Source organism: Microtus ochrogaster, unplaced genomic scaffold, assembly GCF_000317375.1.
Source record: "Microtus ochrogaster isolate Prairie Vole_2 unplaced genomic scaffold, MicOch1.0 UNK88, whole genome shotgun sequence".
NCBI lineage: Eukaryota > Metazoa > Chordata > Mammalia > Rodentia > Cricetidae > Microtus > Microtus ochrogaster.
The window spans coordinates 514,679-526,323 of NW_004949186.1; the positions used below are offsets into that span (position 1 = coordinate 514,679).

The 11,645-nt window shown below is 48.6% G+C and overlaps 1 protein-coding gene across 2 annotated transcripts in view; it reads left to right on the forward strand.

Annotated features, from left to right (window-relative positions):
• The first annotated feature begins 1,714 nt into the window (after nt 1-1,714).
• Nucleotides 1,715-11,645, forward strand: part of Dgkh (diacylglycerol kinase eta) — a 165,646-nt gene continuing 155,715 nt past the window's right edge. For both annotated transcript variants that reach the window (XM_026777878.1, XM_005370871.2), the window contains exons 1-2: nt 1,715-2,024; nt 9,608-9,802. In XM_026777878.1, the coding sequence (XP_026633679.1) occupies nt 1,965-2,024; nt 9,608-9,802 (255 nt within the window). In that variant the 5' untranslated portion in view covers nt 1,715-1,964. The remainder of the gene's footprint in view (nt 2,025-9,607; nt 9,803-11,645) is intronic.

An 11,645-nucleotide genomic window follows, 5' to 3' on the forward strand; every position in this document is an offset into this window, starting at 1 on the left:
GGCCAGGGGAACAGAAGCAGAGGTTTCTGGTTAAGAAGCTGGCTGCTTTTTGGGCTGGAGAGATGGCTCAGTGGTTAAGAGCACACACTGTTCTTGCAGAGAACAGGGAGTTTGAGTCCTAGCTCCCACACTTGGGTAGCTTGTACCTCAGCTCCAGGGGGATGGGATGCCTCTGGCCTCTGTAAAGAACTTGCACTCATGTGCCCAAACCTACACATAGGCACATACGTGTAAGTGAAAACTAAAAGTATAAAAAAAATTAAAAAATATTTTTGAAAAAAAGATTTGCTTCTGGTCTGGGCACGTAGCTTAGTTGGTAGAAAGGATGTTTGCCTAGCATGAATAAGCCATGGTTTGAGTCCCAGTGTACAGCTGAAACCCTAGTGCTCAGGAGGTGAAGGCAGCAAGATCAGAAAAGCTGGAAGTCTATGAGTTCTCATCACCTGGCTGGTAAACAAAAAACGAGGGATGATGGGACCTGATAGACCACTCAAGGACTCTAGTCCACCCTCATGAGAAATAAACGGAGGACAGACTACTTAGCACCTCAGTGGGTAAGAGGTCACTGAACAAAGCATGGCCAGAGACAAAGAAGACCCAACTATCAGGGCTGATTTAAAGGAGAGATTCAGGGATACAAATCTAATCAGTGAGGTTGTAGAAGGCAAGGGCTGGAAAGCATCTAGTGGTTTAGGCTCTCCACAGACCTTACGTGACCTTTATCAGCGGAGCCTCAATGGAATATTAGCCACGGAAATTAGAATGACGTGGGGGCATGCTGGATCAGGTAAGTGTTTTGATTTTTCGGTTTCAAAACGTTTGGATCCGTCTGTCTACCAGACTACGGGCCATGAGAGGGTGCTGGCAGGAGCCTGAAAGTCCACGGGAGGAAATGACCCATGTAAATGCAGTCACCGCTCTGCTGGAACTAGATGGAAACCGTCTTCACTGCCAGTAAAGATGATTTGAAAAGCTAGTTGCAATTTTCGTTTTCTTTTTCTCTGAAAGCAGCAGGAGGAGACAGTTGACATTTAAGAGCTCTCTCTGAACTGCCCCTGCCCCGAATTCGAGAGGAGCGCTCACAGCGGACGGCAGACCGGCTCCTTAAGCTGGTTTTCTTTCCACTAAACCGTTTACCCACAGAAAAATGAGTAAAAGCAGGGCTTTCCAAGGTTAACCTCTCTCGCGAATGGCAAACCAGCCAGTCATCCCAGCAGCTCAGAGTAAACCACCCCTGGCAGGGGTGCTTGGGGAGTTGCTCAGGGGTGCGAAGCACAGCTTCGCTCTGTTGAAGCCGGGTATTGTCCTGGGCAATTGCTCCAGCCTCAGCTCCAGAGGCGGCCAGTGGGGGCTGCAGGCGCCCGGAGCGAGGGAGGCCGAGGGACAGGGATGCGAGGACGCGCCCCATGGGCGCGAGCCACTCGGCACCGGTTTCCCCCCCCGAGGCTCCTGGCGAGCCCGGCCCCTCGGGGAGGCTGCCTCTCTCCGCGATGCCACCTCCCGGTGCCCGTGACCAGCCGGTGGCCGCTTTCGGTTCCGCGCCTTATAAGGACTGGCAGGGGGTCACGTGCGTCCCGGGCCGCCCGCCGGGAGGGGCGGCTGGGGGAGGGGCAGGCGGCAGGAGGAAAGGGGAGGGAGTCGGGGGGCGGAGACAGCAGCAAGGGGCGGATTCTGCGGCCGTGGGAGGCGGCGGCGGCGGCTCGGGGTTCCGAGCGCTCGCGGCCGCGCCAGGGAGCGGGACGCAGGCGGTTGCGGAGGCGGCGGCCGAGGAAGGGACCGGAGCGGGGGCGGGCGAGCGCGGCGGAAGCCACAGAGCGCGGGAGGGCCGGTGGCTGGCTCCGGGCGAGAGCCGGGGCGGCAGCGACAGCTATCGCGGCGAGCGAGTCACAGGCGGCGGGCGGCAGCGGCGGCCACGGGGGCCCGTGTCCGTGCGTCCCGGCGGCCACCGGGCGCGGGCCGACACGATGGAGCCGCAGCACGTGCGCCCCGCGGTCGCAGCCCGCAGCCCGGCTTGGGAGGAACCGGTGGGTACCGCGTCCGCACCCACCCCTCCTGCTTGTCCTTGCTCCCTCCTCCCCCCTCCCGGCCCGGGTTCCGTTCAGGAAGCGGTCCGGGATGAGGTCCCCAGCTGCTTCCCAGCCGGGGCAGCGCTTCCTCCGGCGCCCGGGCTCCTCCTCGCGCGCCGCCCGGAGCGCCTTTGTCCGGTCGGCTGGAGCTCTTCCCCGAGGGGCCTCTGGCGACGGTCCTTCGAGGACCGTTTCCGCGCTTCATCCGCTTCCCAACTTTGCACTTCATTCCCGAGTGTGGCGCGACGGCTCGGGAAGAGGAGGCGGCGGGGCCGCGCGGTCAGCGGGTGGCGCCGGGAGGAGACGGGACTCACCTCTTGACCGCGCCCTGGCAGTCACCTGGGCACGCAGGTTTCCGAGGACCGCCGCCTGGGGAGGCGAGTAGCCTCCAGAAGCCAGAGCCACGCCTCCGACTCCGGTGGCCGCTCTGCCCCGGGCTGCCCTGAGGGTCAGGGGACTTGGTCCGAGATCCGGCGAGGAGTCTACTTCGCTTTCGTCTGGATTTCACAGCACAAGCCACGCGGAGGTTGAGTCATTTTAGGGGCCCAGAGTGGTGCATTTGTTGTGTGTGCGAAGATGAGGAGAGTCGGGGTCTAAGAATTTTTCCCCCTAAACTCTTTAACTTATTATTATTATTAATTATTATTATTAATTTTGTGCATCTCAAACAGCACCCTCAGTTATCTATCCCCCCCCCCGGATTCCTCCCAGGAATACCCGTCCTACGCAAACCCCTGTAATCTTAAGTGTACAACGAATTTTGGCCCTGCACGCTCTGTCTGCGTATTTGGTACTCCTTCTTGGTTGACGTTGTGAACCTGTCTCAAAAGGCTGGTCCAAAATTTCCGGCTTCATCTGTGGTGCGGTGCTGTTAGGATGATGTTTTCCCAGGGACTTCCTGAGTCTGCTCAGGCGGGCCCTCTGCCTGTTGAGAGCTTGTAGGTCAGGTGCCAGGCTTGCTTCTCCTTTTCTGACCCGTAGACTTCAGCTGGTTCTCCAGGGTACGTTTAGCTGCCTCTTGCTTCCTGACCTTTCAGGAGTGTCCTTCGACTTTGATCCATCTGCCCCTGCTTTTGCTTTTGTGGTTTTGCACGTTCGGTAGCCCAACTACTCGTGTTCTATTGCCATCGCCATCGGGGAGTAAGTGCGATTCTTGGTTAAAAAATTACAGTTCCATTTTGACATTTAAGATCATTGGGAATTAAGTCCAGTGATCTGTTTTGAATTTTACTATATGAAAGAAATCCTGTAAGCCTCCACCCGTCACAGTGGGAAACCCGGAGTTAACGTGAAGTGGTTTTTTTTTGGGGGGTGGGGGTGGGGATGATGTCAGGAGTATTTTGCTACTTACCAGTTAGAAAATTAGAGACCTCTGTTTTCTTCTCCAAAGTGTTAAGAACCAAAGTGCTTTTTTACTTATTCTTACAGATAATATTCAGTACTTGCCCCCCCCCCCCAACATGAACTTTTAATACTAAAACCTTCACAGAGATGTGGCAGGGGTGATACTAGCTAGGCTGCAGAACTCTTTAAAAAGTAGGTGTTTTAAAATGGCTGAGGCGTTTTATTTCTTCAGCAGATGTTTTTATCCAACACCTATCATGTTCTGTTCTGTGACGGTTGGGCAAGCTGCTAAGACTCGGGCAGTTTTTGTCCCCAGAAAGCTTCCATTCTTATAGCTAAGGAGTGAAACCCCTTTAAGTGTGTGTCTTAATGGATCTCCATAGTGATTTTATTCTGAACCTTCTGTAATGGCTACAACGTTTAAACATTTTCAGAGGACATCTGTATATAATTCCTTAAGAAAGTTGAATTACCTGCGTTACTAAAAAAGGAGCATATAAAAGAGGAAGCTGAATGCACTAGAGAGAAAATGTTTAAATGTTAAATGTTTCTGATGTGTGGAGCAAAGGGGTTGGTGTTAACTTAATCTAAATGTCCATCAGAATCGGTTTTGTTTCTTGGTGCTTGGGACAGTGTCTCACAGTGTACTCCACCAGTCTGGTTTGTGACTTCCTAGGTAGCCCAGGCAGGACCGGAACTCCCTGCCAAGCTCTTGCCTCAGCAGAGTACTAGGATGCCAGGCATCATGGAGTTCTCAAAAATCAAGCTTGATCTCAAGACTGAATGAGAGGAATTCTGGCTTCATTCAGAATGAACCTATACGGCCTACAGTCAAGCAGCACACAGTATATTTAGACAACTAATTGTTAACCTCTGTAGCCCTAAGGAACCACTGTCTTACACACCCACCCACACACCCACCCACACACACACACACACGCACGCACGCACGCACGCGCACGCTCGCACATGGAATCACAGGTTTCCTCGAGTCCAGTCCAGTCTGTGTGTGCCCAGAGTCTCTCGCGTGGAGGCTACCTGCTTCCCTCATTGCTTCCTGTAGATGCCGCAGAACAAGCAGCTGGTGCATGCTCTGGCTTCCACAGGTGGAGCCCCAGCTGCCGGTCCGTCCCCCCAAGATACGTTTATCCTCTGAGCCAAAATAGACCCTTTCTCTTTTAAAACAAAATGAGACAACAGCAAAGAAAACAAACCTGTTTTTACTTGGATTCCAATTCTGATTTCTTTAAAAACCCTTTTAAAGATTGCAATATAGGCACTGTACTACTTTACCATACAAGCTTGCAAATTTACATTCATAAAAAGACATGCGTGTTGAATAAGTGAGATTGCTGTATTATTAATGGCATGTAACAGCATGCATGTAAGAATTTGTTTTCTCATTTTTTTTTCCTGATGGAGCCTAAACTTTGATGATATGGTTTCTACTATTCAGACAGAAAAGCAAAGGATTCCTTGGAGGTTACTGTGGCTACCTGAAAAGAAATAGTACTTCTTGGCTAAATACCAACGCCTGGAGCTAAGGGAAATCCTGGGACTTCATGGCATTTTCTCTGAAATTAAGTTATTCAGCTATCAGAACATTTGGATATATTAACTTTACTTAGCATTATTCTGGATAAATATTGAACTTAAAGAAGGTACAAGTTAACATTTAAGTTTCTCTCTCTTTTTTCCTTGATGCTAGCTTTGGAAAATAGCCAAGTGTTAGTGAAAATATAGGCATCACTAAAATTTCAAATCAATAAGTGTTTGGGGAATAGGGTGTGGTTCTTAGCAAATCAGCTAAGGAAGGCTCAGAGTTTGGGACCAGCAGGGACTAAATAGTGAGATTCTTTATCAAAAAACCAGTTAAAGAAAGTAATTGGGGCAGCAATGTAGGTTAGTGGTAGAACTTGCGCCTGTGCAACGCCCTGGCTTTGTCTCACTAAAATAGAAACAGAGTTGAAGTATTTTGCTGTTGGGAATGAGTGGGTAGGAAGACATTTAGCCACACAGTTTCTGATCTCAGGTGGGAGTGGGTAGCCGATAGGTAGTTAAACCTCTGACTCAGTTTAAACATGCAGAAGTATTTACAACATGCTCTTTCTAGTGGAGGGAAGCCTGAATGTGCTTCAGTCCCTAAAATGAGCTTTTATTTCTGAATGGTTTTCTACCAGTTAGAATTACGAGTTAACGTTATACCAGTTAACAATCCAGAATTAATGGACACGAAGGAAGGGAAGGGTTTCAAAGCAAAACTGGCCAAGATACAAATAAGAGGTTAGTTACACAGTTGTACTTTATGTGAGGATGAGGAGTTTCGCCCTGTGTGCAGGGATCACAGTATGTTCCTATAATTTATGGCACCGTTGCTCTTGGAACGTTTTGTTATCTGGATAACAACTAAAGCAATTTCAACAGGGTAAACCTTTTAAATGTTTAAGTCCTGAATACATAACAAATCGTGTGTTGTGGAAATAGTTCCACACCGCAGTCACGGCAGCGGCCTCCCAGGCCTTGCTTGTTCCGTCTGCAGAGTCTTCTGGTTCTGTCCTGAACGGGAACATGAATCCTAGAAAATGGTTTCTTAATTACCTACTTGTGTTTTTCAACGTATGGCGTGTAACCCTCATCAGGTTATATGAAAATTTGAATGTAAAACCACAGAACATGGGATTAAGCACTTTAAGTTACTGTCAGTCCAGATTGTTGTTAGTATATTAATTTAAAATACCTCTGTAGATAATAGTATAATACAGTATTCGTAAAGTTTTTTGGGGGGCTGGGGTGGGGTTCGAGACAGGGTTTCTCTGTAGCTTTGGGCCTGTCCTAGAACTCCCTCTGTAGACCAGGCTGGCCTCGAGCTTACAGAGATCCTCCTGCCTCTGCCTCCTCAGTGCTGGCATTAAAGGTGTGCGCCACCACCGCCTGGCGTCACAAAGCTTTAATAAGCATGTCTGGCTTATATCTCTTCGGTACTTTTTGTTTTTTCTAATCGAGTATGTATGATACGTTATTAAAAAAGTATTAAAAAAGCTCACCTGCCACAGCCTTTTCTATGCACATTTTGAACAGTTTTGCTGATAAGTTCCACATGGACTCCCCCCTCCCCACCCCCGTCACGGTCACAGGGTTTCAATGTATAGCCCTAGCTGCCCTGAGATTCACTGTGAAGACCAGAGATCCACCTGCCTCTACCTCGAGTGCTGGGATTAAAGGTGTGTACCACCACTACCTGGCAAAGATCTCAAAGTACCAGTAATAAACACATAAGAAATTATCTGAAACACTAAAGAAAAAGTCAGGGAATGTTTTATAAATCAAATAAGGCAGTATGCCATACAATTGAAATATCAGTAGCCATTCTGAGATATAGAGAGAGGCTGTTGCCGGAGAACTGCCGTGAATTTTGAGTCGGATGGGGCTACGTGATGAGCTCCAGGCCAGCCCGAGGTGTGCTGTGAGGCTATCTCAAGACACAAGCAAACAAAAGGTGAAGTGCATTTTAGTTAGACTAGATACCCATTCTGGACATTTACGCATGGAACCCAGTAAGTGGCTAGTAGGTCAGATATTATTTAAAATGGGGGTTCCTTAAAAGTGTCTGGAAGAGATGGTTCTCCAGCGGGGGTTTTCCTGGGCTGCCTCTTGTGGGAAATGAGGCAGCATTCCTTCCCTTGCCTACACAGTGTTTTCATCCGGGGTCTCCTCCACAGCTGCAGATGCTGTCGAGAGCCACAGTCATTTGCTTATGAAGTACGCTTAGCCTGTCATTGCTTTCATAGGTACAAGCGTTCGAAACGTGCTGAACTCTGTGTAGAGCAGAGCTGGCTAAAGGGCTAAGTTTTTATAAGTCACCAAGTACTCGCTGGATGTGAAGCTGTTTTAAACTCTCCTTAAGCAACCAGCATCCTTTCAGAGTGAGAACTGTGATCCACCTTCCAAGGATCACAGAATAGGCATGAGTGTTGGACCATTGTTCAGTTCAGTCACCCTTGTCTAGATTCTGGAAAATGTTGCCGTATAAAACTTGAAAGCTTGCTGGGTGGTGGTGGCGCACGCCTTTAATCCCAGCACTCGGGAGGCAGAGGCAGGTGGATCTCTGTGAGTTCGAGGCCAGCCTGGTCTACAAGAGCTAGTTCCAGGACAGGAACCAAAAAGCTATGGAGAAACCCTGTCTCGAAAAATCCAAAAACAAACAAACAAAAAAGAACAAAAAAAAAAACTTGAAAGCTTAATGTGTAGATTGAAGTACATGATAACAGCCAAACTGACCTTTAGCTATATATAGTGTGGAGAAGAGAATGTTAGAATTGCAATCACACGTTTTTTTTTTTCCCCCTTTGGTCCCAGCTTGTGACCTCAATGTCTTTTACCTTAAAAGGAAAGTCTCAACTATGTAAAGACCCCTTGTGTTGCCAAATCATTAGACTTGTCTGTGATCAAATAGCCTGACCAGGATAAAGGTTATTAAAAGGGCATTATTTTGTTTTTGGCTCTGATGGGTCTCTGTACACGAGGCAAGAATTTTAGCACTGATTTATATTCCCAACCTAGGCCATTGTTTACTGTTATTGTCTCTCAAAGATTTCCCAGCAGTGTGTTTTTGTAGATACAGAATTTCATATTATCAGGCCATAAGAACTCTTAAAGTCCATTCCTTCCCCACTCCTTCCTTTCCTAAAGGAAATAACTGAAGCGTGAGAGGTCTTTGTATTCATGGAAGACAGCAGCACACTCTCTGCTGAAGGATTCGCATTTCCCGTTTTTAGTGTAGTTAAAATGTCTTACAGCTCGCAGCTCTGACACAGAGTGGAATAATTCTTGGGCTTAAGGTTGCACCTAGAGGAAAACAACACCCCAGAGTCTTAGTTTCAAGGAACTTTCAAGGTCACCGTCAACTGATAAATAGGAAAGGAATCTGGAGGGCAGGGGCTATAAAGTTTGCTCTGTCAAGGAGAGCCCCCAGGGTAGGCTAGGGACTTCTATTTAAATTGAAAAAACACAGCTGACAACGAAGTTCTCTTTGATTGACAGCAGGAAACTTGTCATTTTAGTGTCTTTTCCCCCACAGCCTTCCCCCACCAACTTTGGAGGTTGAGTGTGCCTTCTGTGCAGGGAGGTTGCTCTGCCTGCTGCTGCCCCCTTAAGCAGCTACAGACTGTGGATCCCCTCTCCTAAAACTGACTCTCTCTCTCTCTCTCTCTCTCTCTCTCTCTCTCTCTCTCTCTCTCTCTCTCTCTCTCTCTCTCTCTCTCTCTCTCTGTATGTAGATATATATACATATATGTATATATGTACTTTTTTCTTATACATTGTTGACATTGTTGAATGCATTCTTCCAGGCATTCTGGATAAGCACTTTAGCTTAGACATTTATTTCAGTATAGTGTCGTGTTGGGCTGCGTGTCCTCTCTTGTTTCTGCGCTCTCTCCACGCCCTTCCCAGCTTCCTGTTAGCCAAAGGGAATCGCTCTTTCTGAACGAAAAGTTCCCAGAGCTGAGCTGAACCTCCCGGAAAATGCTCTTCTCTTCCGTGTGCGCCGGATGGGGGTGGGTCCTCAGCTATACAGGGTAGAGGAGGCAGAAAGGACCCAAACTCCCTGGCAGAAGCAGGAGAGGTAAGATCCCTGTAGTAGTGCCCAGGGTCCGGAGATACAGTCCATATCCCGGGCAGAGGGAACTTTTACTTAACTGGAACGATGCCACAAGGCCCGAGTGTGTGGAGATTCGGGGTCCAGGGGTGCACCTATGGGCGTAGGAGGAGGCTCCATGTTCCCGTTTTCCTTCGGAGCCTTCCCCACACTCCTGCAGTCTAGAACGAGGGGAAGAGCATCTCCACCGCGCCTGACCTGCTGGTGCGCTCCTGCCCAATTCTGCCCCATATTCCCTCTAGGCCCTCAGACCCTAAAAGGAGTAAGAGGAAGGTTGTCCAAGCCTCATTGCGACCTTCATCCTCTCATTCCAATGCTGGTGGTATCGTGGGTCAGCAACCCAAGATTATCCCAAGTTTGGGTGCGCAGGCGTGAGCCTCGCCCAGAGGAACCCGCGGTCTCGGCAAGGGCGGTGTGTGGTCCCCGGTCCCCGGAGCCCTGCGGCCAGGAAGATGGCGCCAGCTAGGCGCGGGGCTTGGATTCTCGGGAAGAGCCCAGCAGTTGACCACAGCCCCTCGGGGCTCTGTTGTGTACCCCACAGGAACCGGAGAGGATGGCCGGAGCGGGCAGCCAGCACCACCCTCCGGGAGTCGCGGGAGGAGCGGCTGCTGGGGCCGGCACCGTTTCCCCCACCGCTGCGGGACCGGGAGAAGATTCTTCCGACAGTGAAGCTGAGCAGGAGGGACCCCAGAAGCTGATCCGCAAAGTATCCACCTCTGGACAGATCCGGACCAAGGTAAGGCTGAGCTGAGGGCCTGCAGAAGAGCTGTGAGTGGAGGGAGCAGGAGCACCGAGGAGATCCCGGGATCCAGGATCCGGAGGAGGGGCGCGGGGGCGCGGCCTGGACGAGGCGGAGCCTTGTTTGGGGCGGGACCGGCGCCCGGGATTCCAGCCTGGGGTTTGGAGACTTCCAGGGTGTGTTCCAGAAAGCTCGCCTAGCAGTCAGAGCAAGTGGCTTGGCGGCAGCAAGGGAGAAAGTTGAAGCCCCGTTGCGAGTTCCCACTTAGGGAACTGAAATAGGGAGTTTGGATTTTTCACTCTGTCGCCGCTTGCGCTGGAAGTCCTGTGGAGCCTGTATAGCGCTCGCTTCGTTGCATTCCTATCCACAGCAGGCTGCTTGCTCCTCTCTGGGCACAACTTGAGAGGGTGGATTGCAGATGACGCTAGTTGGTCAGTTTCTCTGGTGCGCCTTGTCTACAGGCTGACTAGGCTTCTATGTCCCAGGTTCCCACAAAGTACAAAACTGAGATTGCATATCCACGGTGGTTCTTCACCAGTTACCTCTTCAGGCTCTGTGCAGGACGGTTCGTGTGGTGCTTTTGTGGAGTTGTTGGACCATGTCAAAGTTGAGTTTTCATTTGATGATGAACATACACAAGGCAGGGGCTGCTGGGTATTAACGGATTTATATATTCTGAAGTTTAATTTAGTTTCAAAGTCTTCACACCTAGGCTGTTGTCAGGGAGGGGCTTAGGGAAGGAATTTGAGTAGGGAACCCATTAAATGATTGGATGCTCCCCCTTCAGGAACATATCTGCAAAAGTTAATTTATTCAACAGTTATTTTCATGAAAACCAGCGTCCTAAGGCTTGTACATGGAAACGGTTTTACTGTATGCCCGTGGCTTAGTGTTTTAGTGTCAGTTGACTTCCGACATCGAGGACATGCACACAGGACAGTGGCTCTAAAGATGCAGGTTTACTAAGGAGTCAAGGATTGCTTCTGCTCGATGTTTACTCGCTCATCTTGGAACTTCTTTTAATAGAGATGATTCTGGAGTTTTATAGCACTTGAAAGTGTTTTGGGATTTAGAGTATTTTTCAAAGATTAAAGCCAACCAATATAGAGACTTTACTAACAATGATTTTAACATTTGAAATCTTAATCTAAAAAAAAATCCATAAAATTGGGTTCATGAGAAAAATGGCACATCATACTCTTATATGAAATGGCCAAAATTTCATGCATGTTCATATCAAGTTTATGCCATTGAAAAGAAAGTTTAGTAATGGTTATAAACTGAACTGAGTAAAGTTGAACAACAAACTTGTTGGGAAGTGCTACTAAAATTTGTGGGTTTAATGAACTTAAGTCATAGCTAAGATAGCATTGTTTAATTTTGGGATAAAACCTTTTTATGAAGACTAAAATAGATGTAAAAAGCATATTTTTTTGTTTTATGTTTAACTTTCTGATAAATATCTGCCACAATTATGGCTAATTATCAAGCTTTGGAATACTGCCTCTGATGCATTCATTCATAATAGAATTACTAACTATGCATAAAAAAATCTGCATTTTATATTTACTCATATGTTAATATTCATATAAAATGTTTCCAAATACAAACATCTGAGGCTGGAGCATTAAGTTGACAAGACTCGTGGGCCTCAGACTGGACCATGTGCTGTAAGCTTCATCTCTGTGGTTCTTAGAACACACACTGCTTCTGGGGGAAGATGAGGTCAGTGGGAGACTTAATGCAAGCAGAACGAATAAAGGTAACAGCGGGTATTATCCGGATAAGAAGAGAAGCACCCGCCAGGCGGTGGGGGCGCACGCCTTTAATCCCAGCACTC